This window comes from Narcine bancroftii, chromosome 12, assembly GCF_036971445.1.
Source record: "Narcine bancroftii isolate sNarBan1 chromosome 12, sNarBan1.hap1, whole genome shotgun sequence".
NCBI lineage: Eukaryota > Metazoa > Chordata > Chondrichthyes > Torpediniformes > Narcinidae > Narcine > Narcine bancroftii.
This window is the reverse complement of record NC_091480.1, coordinates 8649970-8674918: the sequence shown is the minus strand read 5'-3', so window position 1 is coordinate 8674918 and position 24949 is coordinate 8649970. Positions and strand designations below refer to the sequence as shown.

Genomic DNA, 24949 nt, shown 5'->3' with positions numbered 1-24949 from the left:
AAAGTCAAACGTTGTATTTTTAGAGCTTTATCATATCAATCTGGAATATTTTAAAAATACTTCTGTTTAAATGCTGTTTGGCAAATGTTACAAAATCATTCTGAGAAGCTAATCATCTTCCCTGTTTGACTAAAAACAAATCCTTATAACAAGAGGAAAGAAATTAAAATGGGAATGATAATATTGTCCAAAGATACACATTTCAAATTGCATTGCTAATTAATTATTCTGATGGTGGAAGCTAGCATTTCTGGTGCAGAATGTCTAATGAGTTTGGATGAGAAAGAGATCGCAGATTGATCACATTTTTTCAAAAGTGTTACTAGTGTTAAAAATAATCTTCATAAATATGAAAAATACAATTTAGATGTACATACAGGCTTTGGCAGCACAGTTACAGGCCCTTTTGGCCCATGAGCCAATTACACTCAACTGACCTACAACCTCAGTATTTTTTGAGTGGTGGGAGGAAACCGGAGCACCCAGAGGAAATCCACACAATACGGGGAGAACGCACAAACTCCTTACAGACAGCACCCGTTTCGAATCCCGGTCACTGATCCTGTAACAGCACTGCACTAACCGTACAGCTTAATCTTAAAGAAGTTTAAAGTTATGGTCATTTTTTACATTAAAACAATGAGTGGCTTTTCACATTGAAAGGCGTGAAAACCATTAACTAATTTGTCTGGCTATTAAAACTTTCTGAACACTACTTGGGTCCTCTGGTTCCCACCAACAAGTATCGAAAGAATATCTTTGATTGAAAACACTTTGAATCGATGCACTGTTTTTTTTTTAATTGTAGGATATCCCAATCCATTTGTGGTGAGCCTGTGAGGTTGGACTGCCCTCAACCTAGTTTCAGCCAAGGTTCCCAAACATTTCATTGTGTCCACACTTTTAGGTTTATCAACTGATGTTCTGCACCCAATGAGCTCATGATTTATATTTTAATTTATATACTAATTCTCCCAGCTCTCCCTCCACACTCCAAAAGTTTGGTCACCCATGACTCAGAAACATTACCGAAATGGAAGCATCTTCCTCTGAATCATCAGATAGAGTGAGTTTGATAGAAGTTCATAAAATTATGAGAGGCTTTGATCTGGTAGGCTGCCAGTATCTTTCTTCACAGAGTAAAAATGTCAAGTACTGTACTACAGACCATTCATTTAAAGAGAGGTGTGGGGGTAGGGGTGGAAAAATTTAAAGATGCTGTGCAGGACATTTTTTTAAAATATATACACAAAAAAGAGTAGTAGGTGCCTGGAACAGGGTAATGGTGGAATTAGATAGGAGTGTTGTGGTTAAGAACTTCTAGATAGAAATGGAGGAATATGAATCATGTGCAAGCAGTAGGTGCCTGGAACAGGGTAATGGTGGAATTAGATAGGAGTGTTGTGGTTAAGAACTTCTGGATAGAAATGGAGGAATATGAATCATGTGGAAGGAGCAGAGTTTTTGTGCTCCACTGTTCTATATCCAGATGTTTCAACAGGAATTGTTCATTGATATGAAACGAGTATTGCTCGTGGGTGCCAGCAGATATGTACATTTTGAACCACAGCTTTCTCCTCATCTGAACATGATCGATACAAGGTACTGAGCAGCAGCTCCATGTGCTGTGTGATGTGATCCTCAGCATGGAACAGCAGCACGATCAGGAGTTGCGATGCTTTCACTCGGGTCGCAGGAACCCAGTCAGTAATGTCTCGACTAACGGCCGGCAATATTTTGAACAAGTTCCGAAACACCAACTCCCGGCATCCAAGTCCAGGACGTTCCACTAAAGGCGGGAAAAAAAATGTTTAAAGAACATTTCTAGATTACCAATTCCAAAACAGAATTATATGAAAGAATAACATTTAAAAATCAAGTTCACTATCTTCAAATAAGAAAGTTATTCTCAACAGTTACAGCAATTTAATATAATTTCATAAATGTCACTTTAATAAAATTAACATAACAATTCATGTTCCCAGGAGTAAAACACCATGGTTAAGTTAAAACACAATCCTGGAGAAACTCAGCAGTCATAAAATGCACTTTATATCCAAAGATAAAGATACACAACTAACATTTCAGGCTTGAGCCTTTCATCAAGATAGGAAACCTTAATTGAGGGCAAGCCCAAAAAGTACACTGTCTGACCTTCTTAATTCATATTCTCATCTAGTTAGCACTGAGAAAAAGCTGTTCTGTGTGACTAAACCTAAGGCACGTCTGCTCTAACTTCAACAACAAGTTTGCAGATGACACCACCATTATAAGCTGGATTTCAAGCAACAAGATAGAGTACTGGAAGGAGAGGGAGAGTTTGGTGACAAGGTGTCAGGATAACAGCCTGTCCTTCAATGTCCACAAAACTGGTCATAGACATCAGGAAATGAAGGTGAGAATATGTTCCTGTATAGATAAAAGGTAGAGATGATGGATCGATTTAAGTACCGGAGTAAATATCACTAACAACTTGTCCTGGACTAATTACATCAAAACTATGACCAAAGAAGTATACCAATGCCTCTGTTTCTCAGAGACTTAAGGAAATTCAGCATATCCCTGAGGTGTCTCACCAATTTTTACATAGAAAGTATTCTATCCAGATGCATCACTGCTTGGTACAGGAATTACTCTTCAGAGAGCAAAAGAAATGGCCGAGTTGACAACACATCTCAGGCCATCGTACAAACAAACTTTCCTTCCATCTCCCATGCACTGTTTGAACTGTACTCTTCCCTTGGTTCTATACCCTATACTCATCGACATGGTTACACTGTGGCTCCCATGCTCTGTTTAAACTGTACTCTTCCCTTGGTTCTATACCCTGTACTCATCAATGAGTCTGCAGACACCGCGATTGAAGTACAGACACCGTGCTGGAGAAACTCAGCACCTCAAACTGCACATTTCAGGCTTGAGAGGTATGAGCAAAATATAGTCAGGTGTTTGACCTTGACCTCCTGAGTTTTTCCAGCATTGTGTTTGCATTTAAATTTGAGTCGACTTACCTGGAGAGTACACAAGACATAGCTTTTCACAGTATTTGGTACATGTGCCAACAAGCAATTTAATTCAAGGAAGCCCATCCTACAAGATATCAGAGACAGAGCTGGGATTCATCAACTGGATGTAGGGAACAGAAAATGCAGGAAAATCTCGGGAGGTCAGAAAGCAACAAGGTAAAAGGGACAGAGACAGGAGATTTGATGGATAACTGGAGTTAATTGTCACTGTGGCCCAGCCATCAATTATCACTCAACCAACACCAAAGAAGCAAAGGATCTGGTCATCTATTTCATCTGTTTGATTTATCATGTAGTGGCTAAATTGCCTGGTACATTTTAACTGCACATCAAAAGTACTTCACAGCTCACATAAATAATACAAGTTATTTTATTTATAAAAATGTATTTACAATAAAACGCTTCAAAGCAGACACCTGGATTTATTTCAGATGCACATCAAACCTACCATTTTAGGGGGTCTTAAAATTGCAGGGCACATGTGACCAAAAAAATCTGACAACAGGTTTTAAACTCTCCTCCCTTCACTATAAATAACAGACCACAGAACTAAGACAGTGTTGGACACTCCACTTCATGTTCTGCGGCTCGGTAATTACAGGTTACAGCGACACAATGAAAGCTTTTCCTACAACTGCTCACAAGTTCAATGCACCAGACAGGCTCATGGTTCAATTGAATTCACTTTCTACCAGCCATACCATTACTGTGCATGAAATGATATAAAAGCAGAGGTATTGAGTGCCTTGAAATAGGAAGGCTATATTTAATTTTGCCTATATTTTCTTTTAAAATTCATATATTTTAAAAAAAACAGAAAATTAGACTAGCTACTCATACAAAAGAGGACAGATTTTCACCAAGCCCCTAAATCTTATCTATGCACTGCATTTACTGAGAAAGAGAACTAAAAAATTCTCAGCATTATGTAAACTTTGATATAAAACATTCCCGATTTTTTAAGACCAGAAGGCAGCAACTTCTGATGTGAATTCACCAAAGGGAAACATTCTTTCAAAACTTTGTTAGAAACCAAGGCCATTTAAAATTATTCATATGCTAATGTTCATAAAATTCATTACTTGGACTTCCAGAAAAACTCACAGGAGGAGCAAGCAGATTATTCAGATCATTAAATCCAATTCCATTTGTTGATTAGATCATTGTATTTTGACCAACACCTAATTTAGGTTCATATCTCTTCACATTGGAGTGTAACTGAAAGTTGTTTATCATTTTGCTGGTCACCTATTAATTTTTCTGTGAAATGTGGCTTTATGTTACATTCTTCTCCGTCTTTTTCAGCACGTCAGATATCTACTACGGGCTGCTGGAGACTGCCTTCTGGGAACCGGGTATTGGCACCAGGATTCAAGAGGGCACTGAGGCCAAGAAGGGCTCCCGAAGGGCCTTGGGTGCTGAAGACTACCTGATTGTATCGGAGGTTTAGAACCAGAGCTCGGACTACTGATGATCTGAACTGGAATCGATGCGGCTGGAGAGGCTGCAGGAGTGTTGCAACAAATCCTCAGTGCCTCGGAAAGGATTCCCTTTTTGCTTCTCTTTCTCTTATTATTAGGGGCATCACTGGGCAATGCTCATGGTCACTTTTTGTTTGCCTTATGGCAGACAAAAGTTGAAGTATATAATGTAGATTATATTTCTTTTTCATATATTTTTATTAATTTTATAGAGAGAAATTTATGTTTAGATATTAATTATATGGCTTTTATATAATGCAACACAGAATGAGTCACTTATCAATTATACATTGACTTAAAAAATTCTCAAAATGAGTGAAAAATCCTTATGAGAATTTCACCTCATATTTTAAAACTGAGATACACATTGTGATTATTTAAACAGACCAAACTTTTCTAGTTATATAAAAAAACAAGAAGAAAAAAGAAAAAGCCCATACTAATCTAACCCCTCCCAGTAAGCACAGTCACCACCAAATAAATTGTAAAGATTCGAGTATCGGCTCTGAGAGCAGATAGAAACCTCCCCACCACCACCACCAGAGCACCCCTGCCTAAGTCGTCAAATTATGATAATAGTCTATGAATGGGAATATTACATTTATAATATTAATACTTGACAATAACAGGATTTATCCTTGGTGAGGAAGGAGGGAGAATAACCTGGAGGGAAATTGAAGAAATCTTACTTTGTACATCTCTTAGTAAAAGTTTATGGCAATACAACAGATCAGGTCAATCTTTTGGGAAGAAAGTGATCACATTTTTGGAGGAATGTTTAATATGGAAGAGGAAGAGCAAAAAAAGTCTGACCACAGGTGTTTGTACCAGAGAGGGTTAATGAAAATGCAAGGTAAAGAGAAAAAAAATTCTGAACAAAAACAATTGTACTGCATAATTACAGATCAATTGATGACAAAAGGTTAGGTAATAATCAGTGCTTAAAAGAAAAATATGGAGAGACACTCCCTTTTTGACCCAAGGCAGCATTTTCAGATTGCGACCATTCTTTCACTTCAGTCCACTAGTTCAGCCATTTGCCTCCAAGCTACCTGTTGTCAAAAGATTATGGCCATTAATTGTCTGCACCTGTATCTCAAGTTGGTAACTGCTTAGCTGGATGAAAAAAATCATTCCATCACCTGGCTGGAACTAAGAAGCAGAGTTGACTTCACTTTTCCTCTAACTTCCACAGCTGTCATCAAGATCAAAGGGATGAGAAGGTGAGAATGCCAGGTTCATTAACTTGAAAGCAGGCGATGGTGGTCAACGAAGAATTATTAAAAGCCCCGAGTTTCCCCCAAGTTCAAAACAGTATTTTACATTGAGTCACAGAGTAAAACTACTGGGTGACAAACCTATATTCCCTGTTATTTATTACACACACTCACTCCCCTTGTTATTTATCCTAAACACAAGTAGTATGCCACATTAAAACTGTATTCAATCAAAAATATTTACAATATTCTTTTACAAAAACTTTTCAACCCAATTGTATCTCAAAATAACACCATCAGAAAGTCAGATGTTAGATCTTAGGATATTACAAGAGGCAGTGTCTTTAGACAGCAGCCTCTATCCTCAAGGACCCCCCACCACCCAGGCCATGCCTCTTCATTCTGCTGCCATTGAGAAAAAGGTACAAGAGGCTGAAGTTGAGCACTCAGTGGTACAAGAACAGTTTCTTTTCCCCTGCCATCAGATTCCTGAAAGCATAATGAACCGCAAACACTGCCTTATTTTGACTTTTTCTTGCACTATTTTTATTTTTGGTAAGATGGTTTATATACCGTGACGCTGCGCAAAATAATGAATTTTGTGACATGTTCTGATTCTGAGATTTAGTAATTTTTGAATAAGTTTTATAAGGAATTCAACCAATATTGGTTTAAATGCAACATGATAAATATGAGAAGTGAAAATGAAAACTCCCCTGTACTTCAGTTCTCATGAGTTAGGTCACATTTAATAGCAATAAGGTTATTATAGGGAAATGCAAAAGTACTTAACAGCTGGGTTCTTTAGAGTTACTGGTTAGAACAAGTTTGTTGCACTGAAATTTGCCACTCTATGTGTGAATGCATTCTTTTATCTTGTTCTTTGTTTATTGGGTACACCAGTTGGTGCGAATATTTTGTTGTCCTACTTTAGGAGTCAGTTGACATCTGTAACATAACTAACAGGAAAGCAACTAATTCATTCAGCCCTATGAACTTGCTCCATCACTCAACAAGATCACTGCTGGTCTTCCACCTCAATGCCATTTCCTCTGATATCCAAGAATGTATCATGCTTGGTTTTGAATACATCAGTGACTATGCTTCATGGACTCTGAATGAAGAAATTTCTCATCATTCAAGACATAAATGGCCAGCATTTATTTTGAGTTTGTGACCACCTCACGCCTCATTTCCGGCATTGATCCTGGAAAGCCTTGCCAGAGTTTTATATGCTTCAATTTGGTCATCTCTTGATCTTGACTCCCAAGAATGTTGATTTGATGCACTCAAACTCATATTGCATTTCTGCCTCAAGAAGTCTATTCCAGTTGATGAAGATAGACCAACTTTGTGGGTAATAGTTTTGGTGTGTTCTTAGTGAGATTTTTATTCTTGTACTGAATTCCTTCTGCAATAAAAGGTCATCAAACAATTGCCATCCTAATTGTCGACTCTATCTGCAATACAGAAAAGTGCTAGAGTAATCCTTCAGGGTTCAAGAAATGAAATGTCAACTGCCTTTTGCTTCCTCAGTCATTATTCCTCTGTCACCACCTTGCATTTGCATCATTCACATTTCCACCTGATCTTTCATTTAAAAAAGTCTTACATTTGGTTCCTTCAACTAAAATGTTGATATCAACTCATTCCCTCAACCCAAGACTGATCCATTTATCCCTTTTTGGACTAGTTAATGATTAATTACTGTTCCAATCTTTAAGTCTGCATTTTTTCTTCCTGTTTTAGAAAGTTAAAAACATGCAAATTTATTTCACAATACATTATGGCAAATTCACTAGAGTACTAAAATAAAAAGAGCTCTCCTCAAGACCTGACCAACATTTTTCTACCCATGTCAGTACAAATACTTCATCTCATTATTTTAGCTCATTGGAGACACATAAGAGACTAGAAATGATGGAATCTAAACCTATACTTAACCTGCTGAAGGAACTCAGGGAGTCGAGTCGCATCAGTTGGGAAGGGGGGTTGGGGTGGAAAGTGGTTGACATTTCTGCTGAAACCCCTCAATACAGTCTCAGAAAAGGGTTTTGGCTTGAAATATTGATCATTCTTTTTCTCCCAATGATGCTGCTTGACCCGCTGAGTTCCTCCAGCAGATCATGTCCAGCTATTTTATTGCATTTATGTATGAAGGTCTTGCTGTGTACAGATTGGCCGTCTGTATTTATTTACATGACAACAGTGAATAAATTTCAAAAGTACTTCACTGGCTCTGAAGCATTCAGAGAATCCTATGGCAAACTCCTCCTTTCACAAGAATGCAAATAGTAATGAAGCAGGCAGAATTTAAACTGATACTAAGTACAGATTTGTCTTCTCTCCCCTTCCTCCCACTCCTCATACAAAACCCAAAAAAATAAGTCACCCAACAACAGCACCATTTCACAACAGGTCATATATTCAACAGTCATGTTTAAAAGAACTTTGAAGATTGCTCTTTCATTCAATAATTGAATTAAACTTAACAACATTTATCTTTACTAATTCACAGCAAATCATTTTTGTACATCTTGAAAGTTGGCAAAGTATATAAATGCTCAGAGTTAATTAATCTTTGAATTTTCCCGTGTAAACAAGAGCTTAAGTTACCATATGTACACACAGCTGTGAAACAAATTCTCAGTTTACCATGCCTCTCAAATGATCCCATCGTTTCAAATATGAACAATCGGCATTGTCACTTCCCACCAAGCAATTTCTCTGGATAGGTGCCTCACTCCTTCATCATTCAATGAGCAGAATTTTCATGCTCTCTCTTAAACAAGTCAGATTTTGATCATTTTCAACTTCAAAATTCTTGACTAATTTCAACACACTATAATTATGGTACAACACAGTGTACCTTGAAAATGATAAAGAAAATCTGTTCAAAATATGAGTGAACCTGGTCACACTTCAATGTTGAGAAAGCAGTTCAGACAAATGATTCCGACCCCAAGTCAACATTTTCCACATGCACATACTTTTCATATTATACAGCTTTTGCCTTGGATAAAAGATTATGTGATTCTTCAGACACCTATGTGCAGGTCAGTAGGACGAGGCAAAATAATTGTTCAGCACAGATTAGAAGGGCCTGTTTTCTGTGCTGTAATGTTTTATGGTTCTATAGTTAAGACATCTGGTGTCTCATCTTATCTGTGGGAATCTGATGCAAACCAAGTTTATGGAAAAACATACATGTTCAAACTTCCATATGTTCCCTTTGTATGATGAACTTTTTTGCCACTGTTTTACTTATTGAATCAACAAATAAAATTTTGCAATCTGAAGAAAACTTATTTTTTAATGATCAAGTACCTTGCTTTAAAACTACATCAAGTGTCCCGAGGCAGAATCAGAATTTATTGTCATGAACAAGTCATGAAGTTTTCCAGCAGCATCGTAGAGCAAACATTCATATTATAACCATCTTATAAAAAATAAAATAATGCTAACAACACTAGTGCACGAAAAGTCAGGCCATGTCCATGGGTCATTGTTCATTCAGGAATTTGATGGCAGTGGGGAAGCTGAATGCTCTTTGTCCCACTGAGTGCTCATTTTTAAGCTCCTGAACCTTTTTCCTGATGATAGCCTGGAAGGCCTGGAAGGTTAGAAACTGCTTTTTTTTTTAAAGACACTGCCTCATACATGTCTTTGATGGAGTGAAGTCTGGTCCCTGTGATGACAAAGGCCGAGTTAACAACCTCCTGGAGTTTATTCTTGTCCTGAGAGTTGGTGCCTCCATACCAGGCAGTGATGCAACCAGCCAGAATGCTCTCCTCAGTGCACCTGTAGAAGCTTGAGAGTATTTGGTGATCTACTGAACTGCCTCAGACACATTCTGCACAGACTGCCCAATGAAGGTTACATTCAATAAAAACTACATGTATTTAGGAAACTCACAGTATACAAGTGATGAGTAGGTTCTCATCTGTAGCCTTGACAGAACCCCATTTAAGCTGGTTTCATTACTTATTGGGTTGAATAACTCATTTACGCTCAAAATCAACTCATTCCATTCTGGGTAAGTACATCGAGATGGGCCATTTATATATGCAGCATTTGTTTTAATGCAGAGTGCAAGGATGAGAGATAAAATATTGAAAATCCCTACTTTCTAAATATGCAAGTTGCAGCAAGTGGATTTTAAATAATCTGTGTTCAATTTGGTCTGGCATATGACAAACAACTAACATTTCAGGGTTGAGATCAGAAGGTGATTAGATTAAAAGTTGATCAAACTCAGAGATAAACATTTTTTTTAGGTTTTTTTTTTGTTTTTGAGCCCTGTCACCAAATAGTTAGCACAAAGTAGGAATATTTTAACTCCAACCGACCCAATTCTACAAATACAATCTTGTGGAATTTTTGTAAGAAGTCATGCCATTCCCTTTAATATACTTGGGGGATACGTCTCATTACAACCAATGACCAGAACTGGTTGTGACTCTGTTCAGTGCAAGCCACATCTTTGCCATGGCTAAAGTGAGATGCGGTACAGTTAGTGTAGGGTTTAGTGCTATGCTATTACAGCATCAATGACACTGGTTCGAATCAAGCACTGTCTGTAAGGAGTTTGCACGTTTTCCCTGTGTTGGCATGGGTTTCCTCCCCTCTTCACAAAGCATGGGGGTTGTAGGTCAACTGAAACACTGTCAAGTGACTTTTATGGTCCGCACTCTTCAAACTTTTCATTAATTCTTCATGTAAGGGTAAAGGAACAGTAACCACCGTTTCAGCAAGAGCTGTCAGATACTGAATGGTCACATCTGCTCAGCTATTTAAAAATAAAGCCAATAGCAATGTTACACCATTGACACTTCACACATGGCATACTTTCTGATATTTGATATATGGTGAACAAACATTAATTTGCACCAAACTGATGATTGATTAGATTGGATAACTGATTAATCAGAAAAACATGTTTAAGCCAGGGGGGGGGGGGGGGGGGATCAATTAAGCCATGAAATGATTTTTTTTCCCCAAAGCTTAAATCAACATTTCAAAGTTACACATTAAAACTGCCAATTACCATTTAGTGTTTGTATCCTCTGATAGCTTTGAAAAAGCAGACACCCACACAAACGACTGGAAATGGAAACTTTCCATCACTTGTCAGAGAATCATTTCATGGCTTAATTGATTCCCCCCCCCCACTGCTTAAACATGTTTTTCTGATTAATCAGTTATCCAATCTAATCAATCATCAGTTTGGTGCAAATTAATGTTTGTTCACAATATATCAAATATCAGTAGAAAGTATGCCATGTGTGAAGTGTCAATGGTGTAACATTGACATGAAATTGGTACAAATTTTATTTTAATTTTCGTACCACTCAGTGGTACTAACACCTCTATTTTGCCAGTGGAAAATATGTTCAGATACTATCATAAGGTTAATAATCAAATCAGCCAAGGATTGAAATGGCTCTTAGCAATTATATGGCAGGGAACCGTAATCGCATTCAATAAATTAATATCCATTAATGTATCACATATGGAATAAGTTTTGCAGGATATAACCATTTTCAGTTTGTGAGTGGGTGCAGCAGGACTGCATTGATCTAATTTGTTCATAATAGTGTGGAAATTAATATTTGCCCAGGAGGCAAGAAAAGATCACAGCAATTCTTTCACATTTGTGAACCAGATATACTGTCTGGTTCAGGAACAGCTGCTCCCCATTCACCATCAGACTCCTCAACAACCAACTCAATCAGGGACTCATTTAAGGACCCTTACTTTGCACATTATTGATATTTTTTTCTCTGCATTGCACAGTTCATTACATTCTTTATTTGTTTGCCTAATACACATCTTCAGAGTACATTTTGCACTTCCAAATCGTGCTATTCTGTCTTGCCACAGGAAAAAGAATCTCAGGGTTGTATGTGATGTCATGCATGTCCTTGAACTTTGAAATCTACAGCAAATGCAAAGTCTGCACTTATTTAATAATTTCATTTTTCCTCAATTTCATCCTCATGAATCTCTGCACATATCTTCTTTTACCTATGGCTCATTCATACTTCATATTTCTCACACCAAGATACTAAATCAACCGAGAAGTAGCATGGTAAGAAGGGTACAGAAAGGCAATAATCACTAAACACCAGGAAGTGTCAAATTCTTTTCCAAAGGAACTATTATTTGAGCACTTTGATAATAGTAGTTCAGGTTTTACAGAGAACAACTGACAACTTGTGATTGTTTAACAAACCTTACAAGTGTTAGCCACATAAATCCCTCTTCCTGATATGAATACTTACTTCATGAACACAAGAAGCTGCTCTTAACACATTCTGGCAACACTACACCGGTGGTAACTTGGGAAAGGAAGGAACATGGAAACATTCAATCTCTTCCTCTGCAGAAGGCCACAACTTTTCAAAATAGAGTTAAGGACTATTTTGATGCACAACCTCTGACACATACATCCAAATCCTCAGGTCAAGATTGACCAAACACTTTGTAGACATCACAAAATATTAATAGCATGTACTACAATGCACAAAACTTGGTGATATTGCCTCGCTTTAATTATGAAAATTATCCAACAGCTTAATTCTCATTAATAACCTCTTAAAAAGTGGTTGGTGAAAAAATTAAAGCAAAGGAATTTTAAAGGATTCCACTTTTAAGCCTACAAATTGTGATCATGTTTAGTGTTATTTCTTGTTGCTGCTTGTTGGTGTTCAATCTAACAGAGGAGTGAAACACCAAAGTCTGTAGACGCTGTGATTATAGTCAAAACACAGAATGCTGGAGAAACTCAACTGATTTTGCAAGACTGGTTGAGTTCCTCTAGCATTTCTGTGTTGAATCTAATGGTGGGCCTACTGCAATACTTTTAACTATATATAACCATATAAGCATATAACCATTTACAGCACTCTAAAATAAAAAGTGCAGGGCAGGCAGGCACATATGTTGTGGTTGTTTGGTTTTTTTTAAAGACAGCCACTGCATTCCAGGAAAATATTCCCATTTTCCCAGAATGCATGCTGTGTAAAAAGCTCGGAACAGGAATGAAGATGCAATTCCCGTTCCGACATTCTACCTCTTAAAACCCTTGTCAATTTCCTTTCTGCAGTCTAAGTGAACGGCACAGAGGGCTAATGTATAAGACGTTGTTGCAATGGCATTGCAAGTCCCGCCTCTTTACTTACTGGACTTCTGGTACGCTGCCTAAACTCGTGTAAAGAAATGGAGATTTGGCCATTTGTGTATGAACGACCAATGTCAAGATGTCATACATTCTTCAGACTGGTAAAAATCAGGCAAAGTTTATCTAAAAAACATAATTGAAGCACCTTTTTGAAGCATGAATGTTGATCAGGCTTCCTTCTCCCTGAATAGTGCCTTGGGATCTGTTAGCTATTCAAGAGAATAGATTGCAACGGATGTGTAAGATGAAACCTACACTATACAGAGAAGTTAGCATTAGTTATTTTAACAAGTCCCCTGTGTAGGAATCGAATCCACAGGCATCTGACTCACCGGACACAAATGGTTCCAAAGAGCTAGACTGTCATAATTAACACCATTAGCTTGAAACATTTCTTACAAAAACCCACCCAGCTTATTTAAATTTAGATGTAGAGCATAGTAGCAGACCTTTCCAGCCCATAAGCATATGCCCTCCAAATACACAATAAATCTACAGCCCCCATAAGATTTTGGATTCCCCTATGCCCTGATGAATAGGCTTGGGGTTTTCATTGCATTCACTGTTCCTTCTCCATTCTTAATGGTCACAGAGCAGAAGCTCCCTTGAGTTAGTGAAGACGTTATTTCAAATTTAGATATACAGCACAGTAACACATCCTATTGGCCTGCGAGTCCGTGCCACTTAATTATACCCAAGGGTATAAAGAAGGGTAGAAAGAAACCGGAGCACCTAGAGGAAATGCATGTTGACGGGAAGAACATACAAACTCCTTATAGACAGCACTGGGTGCGAACACCAGTTGCTGGCGCTGTATCAACATTATGCTAATGGACACGCCGACTATGCTGCACCATCTGCTTTATGCTTGATAAAGCACAAGGCATAAAGCCCTATACTTTAATCAAGGATGATTTCAAAACATCCCAAAGCATTTTCTTTGCCCTGGTCTTTTTTTTTTAAATGCCCATGCTGCCCAATCTCTTATCTGACAGTACTTCAAGGAATTGTTGAAATCCTGCATAAGCCCCAGTGGGATTCCATTGCTCAAAGTTACAAAAAAGGCTTCTTCCCCTCCGCCATGAGATTCCTGAACATACAATGAACCTATGGATACTACCTCACTTTTTTGTACTAGTTTTCTTTAAAATTTTGTATTTATGAAATTGTAACGTAGTGATTTTGCACCTTGTCTGGACAATCATACTGCCACAAAGCAACAAATTTCATGACGCGTTCATGGAAAACCTGAACCTCATTCTTTTTTTAAAGAATTTTTTGTTTAAATTTCCCCATAAATATACATAGAAAAACTCTCCAATATTAAATATGTAAAAAACTTATTCTTTACAAAAAAACAAAACACAACCACACTGTCAGGGCTCACAATTATATTAATAGTCAAGAATTCTATATGGGGAAGTCACCTATATTTATACTTTAGAATTTAATTTATAATCACAATTGGACCCCTATATAATTTAAGTATAGCTGCCATATCTTAATAAATAGGTCATATTTGTTCTTTAAGTTGTATGTAATTTTTTCTATAGGTATGCAACTATTCATCTTAGCAATCCATCGTGCTATATGTAGAAGGGAGTCAGATTTCCAAGTAATTGTACTACAATTTTTAGCCACTGCTAAGGCTATTTCAACTCATTAACTTTGGCATTTGGTCAGTTTATTAGTTATTTCAATAATATTGCCTAAAAGATAAATCTCCGGATTGCCAGTGAAGGTCCATCCCTGTCATTCTTGTTAATATTTCAGTAATATCCTGCCATTAGTGTCATTTTTTATAGACACTCCTCTCCGGACACCATTATCCCCTTAGAATGGAGTATCCATCTTGCTACTACTTTTCCCAAGTTTTCTCTCTTTACTGAGCTCTCAGTGAACATTTCAATAAAGTTTACTTTTCAACTTTTACAAAATTTTTTACTTTTTAAAAAATACAACTTTTACTTCGTTCCATTGTAAATATTCTTCAGTCTTCCTCTTTGGCAGCCTTAACCTTTTCATAAACCTCACAGGAAGTCTTCCACCTCCTTCTTTGTCTTGAAAAATCGTCAATTACCTTCTGTTATTTCAACCCTCAGAGTTGTTGGGTAGTTCAAATATTTCAGTTTTTGGAATGCAATTGTCTTTTTACATCATCAAACCTTCCTTTGCTTAATCAAAGTAGGACTAAGATCTTGAAGAAACACTTTATAATGGTCAGTTTCAGGTGGACCATTATTTTGCTTAGATTATTCAAATGCTGCTCTCAGAATTATCTCCCATAACGGTAGCTCAAAAGTCTTACCAGGCCGGTCATGGTTGCTGATCTCCAGCTCGCTTGGGTCTGAATGTCCAGTGAGCCCTTTCAAATCTGCAGTTTTTCCTCTGAATTGGTCTTCTCCCAACACTCGCAGAATCCCTCCATTCCTTCTTTCAGTCCAACAATTTGGGCATTATTTTGTCTGCTAAAATTCTCCATGTAGTCAATCATCCAGGAAACCTTATCTGACAGAATCCTATTGCTTTGCATCTTTCTCCAAAGCTTTTTACCTTATCTTGTGCTTTTAACAAAGTTTATGTCAGCTTGGATCAATCTTTCCATTTAAATCTTCAACCATTTCTTTAATTTTTGTCATTCCTCTCATTACATTTTCAACACCAGCAAATCGGTTGTTCAAGTTTTCCATTTTCTCCAGAATAATATTTCACTCTTGTCCCATATCGCCAGCTTTGTCGGGGTCCACCAGCCCCAAGGCCACTTTTGCGCCAGTCCCTTTCGGGCTCTCACTCGTTGATCCTGGCTGCGTAGAAACTTCATTTTTTTTGTTCTCAGCTGCTTTGGTTTCTTAGTAGTTGTTTTATCCATTTTTTAGTAAAAAAATTCTTTATTTTACAGTTTTAACCTTTTTAATACTCTTCAGAGAGCTCAATGAAAACATGTCTGCCTAGGTCTTTCATGTAGCACCCCCCCCGCCCTTCATTCTTATTTTGAAGAACAGGCACAAGTGGAAGCAAGTTGCTTGCTAAATTTAACCGGTGTTCAAGGGACCTAGACTGAAAGTGGCAGTGAGGTGTAAAAGGTGAAGTTTTGGGAAAATTGCAACATATGGAAGCGAAAGGATTCCCGTAAAGTTAACTTTGCATCATTTTTCCATACAATAGTGCGATATTGTTGAAGTGAAATATTAAAGGGGACACAGTAATAAATGTGAAATTCACTAATGAAGACCAAATTTACAAGACTATAAGATACAGGAGCAGAAGTAGGCCATTTCGCCTGTCGATTCTGCTCCACCATTCTATCATGAGCTGATCCATTCTCCCACTCATCCCCACTCCCCTGCCTGACTATTCAGATACCTAACCACCTCATTCTTAAATACATTCAATGACCTGTCCTCCACAGCTGCTCATGGTACTACCACTCTCTGGCTAAATAAATTCCACCACAATTCTGTTTTGAATGGGCTTCCTTTAGTCCTGAAGTTGTTCCCTCTTGTCTTTGACTCCTCTACCACAGGAAACAACTTTGCCACATCTACTCTGTCCAGCCTTTTCAACGTTCAAAATGCTTCTGAGGTCTCCCCTCCTTTTTCTGAACTCCAGTCCAAGAGGCGTCAAACATTCCTCATGTGCTAATCCCTTCACTTCAGGAATCATTTTTAAAAATCATCTCTGAAACCTCTCGAAGGCCAGCACATCCTTGCTTAAATAAAGAGCCTAAAACCATACTTTGTACTCCAAGTGAGGCCTCACCAACAATGAAGGCAAAAGAATAACAGAAGTATAGCAGATCGCTGCCTGGCAAGTGAACTGGCACTCAAAATGGCAGACTAACATGGCTAGTGCGAAAAGCCAACACACACTATTGGCCTTCACTGGCCAGGAGCCTGCACAGCGGGAACCACAGCCAACCAAAGGCCAGCTCAGCAGTGACGTCACATCCGCCTGCAGCAGCGGGAATACCAGGCCCAGTGGCAGGAAGCTAGGGCTGAGTCAAATCAGGGCTGGGGAGATCAATAAATCAGTCTCGTCTTGACTTCACTTACACCCCTATATGTGTTGTTCTTCTCTCGCTCTGCAGTAATGCTTCACTATGTTAGATGCAAATTTCAGAACCACTTGTGTTTCCACCTGTTGAATTCATAATAAACAGTTCCAATTAAACTTATTGCAAGTCCTTTACTCCAACTGTCAAAGCACCAGCATTAAAATGATTGAGGAAAGAGTAGATTTTCTATGAAACCAACTAGTTCTAAAGCTCACTCTGGTTTCAATGTAGCCACAAGTTTTCATTGCCAGCGAGCCTACATTTTTGACTTGATGCCTAAAATTTCTCATCCAGCTGCTACCAGCTCGATAATTCACAACAACCTGCAATAATCTGTGGAAAAAAATGCTTGGCAGCAATGCTTTCTTCCTCAAAGTTACAGATTTGTTAGATCCAAGTGCTCCAAGGCCAAATTAACATTGAGAACTAATACAAGATGATATTGGATAAATAAGATTGAAAGGAAAGTGAGGGCATCGTCATTAATGTGCGGTCCAAAATATTTACTTTGTTCTTGATTGCTGCCCGCCAAAAAATATGGTTTGGTCGTAATGGCTGATCACCAAACATGCAGGCAACCCTCTAAAACTTCAGTTTGCAAACAAAATGTTAGTGAGGACCGCTGGCCATGATTTAAAGAAATACATCCATTAAAATTAAATGTTTATAACAGATGTTTTTGTCCAATATATAGCCTGCACTTGGGATGAGAAATCTAAATTAAAAAGGAGCAGTTGTGCTTTCATTGGTATTGATGCCAACAGAATCAATGAAACTTCCATCAAGAATCCATTCAATTAGCATTGAAAGGCATGGCCATATCCCATTCAGCAGCATGGAGCAGATTCTCACCAGTACTGCAAATCCATACTCACCCATTGTGCTATGACACCAATTCATAATACTGCAAATGCATGACCAACATTGCATCTGGTTAAGAAGTCAGCCTAATACCATGCTCTTGAGCCAAATAAAGAAGTGACAATAAATGTGGATACACCAGAGATGTAAAGATCTGAATCAAGACAATAAATACAGGTACACCATCCTTTATCCGGAACCTTTGGGGGATAGAGTGTTCTGAATTTTGGATTTTTCCAGATTTTGGAAAGCCCACCTGAATTGTGCTGCCTATCCACCCCCACTCCCTTCCAGTCGCCCGGCAGTCTCCCCCAACAGCCGCCTGCCTGACCGCCCATCCCTCGGCCACCTCCCCTGGCCACCCAGCCGCCTCCCCCGGCCGCCCGTCCCTCGACTGCCTGACCTCCCCCGACTGCCCGTCCCTCGGCCACCTCCCCCAACCGCCGGTCCCCACTTGCCAGATTTTGGAGCTTTCTGGATTTTAGATGTCCGGATAAAGGATCATGTACCTGTATGACCTTACCATGCATCCATAAATACCTTATCATATTTGTCTAATTACCTACTTTCAGAAAGCAATTTATTTGTTATGAAATCAAACCACTGATTAGAAAATACGGGGCATTTTCAGAAAGAAGACACACCAATTCTTTAATTTGCTTCAATAAAACTCAATTAATTGGAGCTGGTAGAATTTTATTGAACACGTTAACAGTTTATTCAGATTCGCAATTCCTAATTATCGTTATAGAAGAAAGAAGGACCACTGAGTCCTTCCCATTCAATTAAATTGCAATTGTATGTTTCAATAGTTCTCACTCACCAACAGCCGTACAATTAATTCCTTGGGTAAGACAAAACATAATCCAATTTTAACTCAAAACCAGACAGAACTCAGGGAAAAAAAATGTTATAGATTCCTCTGAAATCACCAAACACGATTAAAAAAGTGTTCTGGAAGGAAATATTATCTACAAAGTCCATTGCTTACATTTAAAACTTCACCGAAAAAAAAACAAACTGCTTTCATACAAATATTCTTTAAAGCAGACATGCTTCATTGAAGAACCAAGATTATCTTGTCCCTGTAGTTTCTGCTTTGAACAATTACTGATACAGTTAATTTAAACACTATGTATTAGTAACTGCAAATCTGAATTCAGATTAACCTTCCCCCTCCACCCCACCCACCACCCTGCCATACAGAATCATTTTCACCCTGTTATCCAGAATTCAAGCAACTGGGAACCTCACACAACCAGCAAAAAAATTGCAGATAATGGGTAAAAAAAAAACCCAGAAGTTTAAAAATCAGCTTGCCTCGCCATTAGTTCTCCATTCATGCAATATGCAATCTTAAGCAACTGGAAAACTCGCTTATCCAGTATCTACCAATCCCTGTAGGTGCTGGATACAAGGTGGTTTTACTGTAGAAACATTCAGACTATAATCATAGTTGAGGAGGCATTCTCATAGAGTATACATATTAACAACTCATTTTGAAGACCTCAATTTTCGAATGCCTTTTTGGGGATATGGGTAGGAAGTTGAGATGTTTGAATCGGATATCACAGTTTATCATTGCATTAGGAATTGATACAAAAATCAAAAGGTAACAGAGTATCACGTTTAGAATTACTTTGTTCTGCCAATCAGGCATCATTCACTAAAAGTCACATAAGAGTGCAACACAGAGGGAGGTTAATCAAACCTTGAAGTCCAATGTAACTTGTTGCAGATCAAGCCATTCAGTCCCATTTCTGTCTTTTCCTAAACTTCTGTAAATTATCTTTTTGAGAGCCCAACTGACTTTTTAACCATCCCTACAGAAAATGTGTTCCAAGATTGTTGTCAATCTGATGTGAAGTATTTTGTTCACACTCCCTTGCTACCTTGTGCATTGATCTGTTACACTACCCTTGAACTTTTTGCCAACTTGGCCGCATCCATATTTTGTCACCTGAAATAGGGGTTTGGAATATGGCCAGATTCCTACATAACACAACATTGCAAACTTCTGGTTTAATGAACAAATCCAAAATCACTGCTGCACAGACATAGCTCAAGAAAAAGTTTGACATTGTCAACATCCTGAGGATCATCAATGAACTAAGATAAACTGGACCAGCTACAAAAACACTCCACAAAACATAATTCAAAAGTACAGAATATTATTCACTTAGCAGAACAAAAGCAAAAAAAAATTAATGCTACCCAGAGGGAAAAAAACCTAACTGGTTTAGCACCTAAATCTTCCATCTTAAACATTTACTCTATTTATGTATTATTGCATCACCATATGCATCAGCCAAAAAAAAATACCGCTGAAAATGACCATCTTCCTTTGGCAACTTTGCTGCCAACTTCCCACCCTCTCTCCTGCAAGGATTCTGTTCTTTTCTCTCAATTCCTCCATCTCTGCCAAATATGCTCAAAGGACGAGGCTTTCATTTCAGGGAATTTTGACATGTTCTTCTCCTTTGTGAAAGGTGGCTTCCCCTCAACTGACATTAACTCAACCCTCACTGCATCTCCCCTAGTTCCCCACACATTTGCCTTAGCCCATTCTCCTCCCTCCTCCCACCCCAGACACAACCTCACCTAGAACCAAGCTTCTGGATTCAACATATAGTGCATTGCCATTTCCACCACCTGCGATAAGATTTCACCATTAAAGGAACAGGGGAATGGTGCTGAGGCAGAAGATCAGTCTGGATCTTGATGAGCAGAGTGGGAGGGCCAAAGGGCTTATGCCGCCTTCACATCTCATGTTCTAGCTCCCTTTCAGATAAGGAAGATACATAATATGTTAAGATGAGCAAGATGGGAGGAAAAAGGAGAAACAATGTCATAAAGAAAACTTCAACTTAATTAAATTTGAAAGAAAGCAGTATGTAGCACAAAGCAAAATGAAGATATTTTCCCCACTAGCACTTTGAATTTTTTCATCATCTTACAAGTGCCTTTGACAAAATGATAGAGTTCAACTCCAAATAAAGCTTTACTAATAAATTAAATAAATCAAGTAAGCACCCATTCTTAAAAACATTAATTGAGAAAAGTACAGTACTTCTAAAATTTCAAACCTTTGGAAAACAACTCTGAAGTTGTTTTAAAAAGTCATTCAACTGGGTGTTAGCGCAGAATTGCAAACTGGTCATTCCACTTATTGCCCTCCTCAAGTGAAAAATGACAGAAGGTACAATTGGGGAAGTGAGGAAATATATAGAGGTTGGGATTTACAGCTGCAATGCTTTCTGATACGGACAGCAAGCAAACATTTTTGCCAGGCATTCCTAATGACACCACAAATCAAACCACTCACTCACAAAATTCCTTAAATACTCCAGTTTCTAAAAACAATTCTAAATCTTGAGAGGGAAATATTCATTTAACAAAAAGGCATCTTATCACTGACCAATAACAAAATGTAATAGCTTTGTTAAAGATCAATGACAGAAAAAGTTCTGGAATACACAGAACACAGATAAAAGCAAAGTTTGAGGAACTGCAGCACACACAGTGTTCCTTTTAGTTTCAATCTTAGAAATTCTGTGATGTTAACAAAATGCCACGACTCAGTTATTCAACATGTGTGGCCAGCAACATGCAGAATTATTTCTTTGATATAGGAAGACTCCAGGGAGTGTAAAAAAACTTCTTATTGGTAATTCATTTTCCTTGAGTAACTGGTCCTTCCCAAGATCAAAACTTTAAATTTTCCAAGAGGCACTCATGATTTAGACAATATCCAATTCCATTACACACCTGAAATTGCAATATCAAATAAATGCCACCACCCAGTTTTAGCTCCAGACCTGTTGATTCATAACGTCATTCAAATGGCGACCATCATCTGTTTTTTTTAAACTCATTTACTCCACAGGCCTTTTCCGGGTTATATTTGTGAGTGAGTGGTTTATTTTGTGTTGTCATGGAATTTTTAGGAAAGCAGTATTTGAACCTAACAATGTCAAAACCATGACTTCCTCCTTCTGTGCTCCTTGAAAGAACTGTCCAGGAATCTTTCCTTTGTCCTGCCCAGACACCACCTCTTCCTTCTGATGATTCTCATACTGTCCCCTGCCCCCAAGTGATCTTCTTCCCTTTCTTCAACCTTTGACTTTCTATTGCCCAATTTCCCTGGCTGTATTTCTTCTTCTTCTTGGGTCTAGCCACTAAATACAGTTTGTGTTAGCTCCAGGTTCTTCCATTGATTAACACAAGAGCCTTGCATTTGTACTCCCGCAGCAACTAAACCAAATGGTATCACATAGACTCCCTCTCATTTGATCAAAGTTCTCAAGTATTAAGGTACAGCCCAATTTCACTGTATTGCCTCCGGTCCAGCTGATGCGCATAGAAATAGTTAGGGCATTCCAGGTGTTCCATTTCTTATGTTTTCCTGCAAAAAAGCTGCTCAGTCATCCAAATGCCCATGATGACCCCAATGTCAAGGCCTGCAAGTTGAGCCTGACACAACTCCTGTGGGGTTGTCACAGGGTTATTACTGGCCACCCACGTCATCGTGAGAAAATTCCAACACAATTTCAAGAGCAATATTCACCAACTAAACGACCACCCTCCTTTATCCTGTTTCCATCCTCCCATCTCCCATCACACATTCTCCAAGCACTTGCAGAAGGAGATTGAATTATAGGACTCGGGGGAATTTGCTTTATGAAATTAATGGCAAATTATATACATTTGAAGTTGATCAATTTTTCAAGTACAAAGTAAAACAGAAGTCTGCAGCCACTATGACTGAAGTAAAAACACAAAGCTGGAGAAACCCAGCAGGTCAAACGGTGGACTTTACAGAGCAAAGATCAAGGTACAGAACCAATATTTCAGGCTTGAGCCCTTCATCAAGGACCTTGCTCAAGGCCAAAACATTGGCTCTGCTCCTTGATCTTTGCTGTGTCATGTCCACTGTTTGACCTACTGAGTTTCTGCAGCACAGTGTTTTTAATTCAATTTCAAAGTCAGTAATGTTATTCAATTGAGGAAAAATTTTTAAGAGCCAAACCAAATTATAGCATCCATAATGGTGAAGCCCAAAACGTTGGTGGCTACATCAAGGCACTGTTTGACCTGTTGAGTTTCTCCAGTATTTGTGTGTTTTTCACTTAACCACCGGTGTCAACAGAATCCTGGGTTTTACTTTATGAAATAATCATAAGGTTTATGAAGCTTTGTTCCAAAGCTCTGTATTACTGTACAAATTTCTGCTTTTCCTTTTAAAAAAAAATAAAAGGCTCAGTTTGAAGTTTGACTATTATCACAGCCACTGATTCATCTTTCTTTCAACAAGTTCACAATGGCAGAAGTTTCAAAGTTCTTTCTCTCAATCAAGAGTGACATCCATGAAAACAAATCAGGAGTTCTGTCTTTAGCAATAATTGGCATTTTTCCTGAATAATCTTCAACACTTCTCCAAAGCCATATCAAGATATCCCAAGCTGGTAAAGGTTATATCAGATGGCGAGAACTAAAGTTTGCTCAAGAATAAGATGCGGAGAGAGAAATCTGCAGAGAGAAAGGTCCTCAAGAAATTTACAAAGGCCAATCCAGGCCTCTTAACATCTCCCAAAATTTATCTAATTATTTTCCCCATACTTAAGCTATCAATTATGCATTCAAGTCTAATATCAAAGCTATGCCACACAATCACGAATATGGTCATTAAACTTTGGTGTCTTTTTTTATCCAAATCCAGGGCACATCCATCTTTCTTGCGACTCCTTTTGTCATAGTTCTGTGCCATTTCAGTGGGCTCTCTCTTAACTGTATTCTCTCCTGCTGATTAAAACACAAGCTCCCTTGCAATTTGACCTCAGCTGCTGCTTTGAATGAAATATTAAAAATAAAATTTCCTATCTTGCACTTGCTGATAAGCATTTTGTACAATTCCTTATATCATAGAACACTGCCAAAGAGAGATTTTTAATTCATGTTAGCTTGGCACATTTTGTTGAATTTAATCGAAACTTAAAAATATCAGTTTAAGAATTGACAATCCATTCTCTGCGGATGTAAAAAAAACAGCATTGCAAGACCCAACTCACTCGATACACACAATCTGAAATTATAATATTATTCTATAAATTTGTGCAGTCCAAGATGAAACTCACTTTTGAAATGTAAATGATTTTCATCTTTAAGGTAAGCATTTAATTGAAAGTTGTGAGAGAGAATAATATATAAACCATGCGAGTCTAACAAGAAAACAAAATCCATTCTGAATGCTCTGTATTAAATAAATCTTCATTACTGTTGTTACAAGTGTAGATGGTTACTACAGGTGCAATGTGGCATAAGGAAGTCATCTATAATGCAAGAAATACATTTAGGGAATCTATTAAATCAACTTTAATTGATGCATACATAACTGGAAATACAATGTTAAAATTAATCTACCAGAGTACCAACAAGTGCATATACTCTGTTTCCCCATTTTCTGAGACTGGTTTTATACTCGACCATCAGCTGGTTTATATTGTAGTTTATCCATGAACCTAGTCCAGAGTATATATGTATATCAAGGCAGACAGATTCACCACCAGCAGGAATTGGTTAAGCTCCTCTTACAGTTCTTGCACTCAGTCAGAGAGAGAAGCAAAAGAGAGTCCTTCCAGTGTCTGTAGATTTGCCTCCAATACTTTCACAGCCACACAGTCCAGTCCAAACCATTGACAACCTGAGCTCCAGATTTGAATCTCCAATGCAGTCAGGAATACTTCAGTGCCCTCAGCACCTCCTTGCCTCCTGGTTCCGATACTTGGTACCCATTCAGCCAGTTTCGAGCAGTCCACAGCCCAGCTCGAGTCTCCCAACAGCAGTCTCCAGCAGCCCACAGCTTCCAAGGGTTCCTTGCCTCGAGGATATATAATGAAAGGTTAAAAATGGCCAGAGTCCAAAGGGTTAAAGGAAGATATTAATGTGTTGGAAGCAGTTTAGAGACAAGTATCAAGTCTTTGGAACTCTTCCTCAAAGGATGATGAAATAAGAGTATTTGAATAATTTTTTCCAAAGGTAGAAAGACTCATGATCAGGAGGTGAAAAGTCACCATGCATAGGCAGAAGGTCATTTGTGGTTGAGCCCACAGTCAGATTAACCTCAATTT

At 38.2% G+C, this 24949-nt stretch overlaps 1 protein-coding gene across 1 annotated transcript in view; it reads right to left on the bottom strand.

Moving 5' to 3' along the window:
• LOC138746988 (dynein axonemal assembly factor 5-like) overlaps window positions 1-24949 on the bottom strand; it is a 93238-nt gene that overhangs the window by 46783 nt on the left and 21506 nt on the right. Inside the window, exon 5 of the mRNA XM_069905792.1 lies at window positions 1557-1789. Within this exon, the coding sequence (XP_069761893.1) occupies window positions 1557-1789 (233 nt within the window). The remainder of the gene's footprint in view (window positions 1-1556; window positions 1790-24949) is intronic.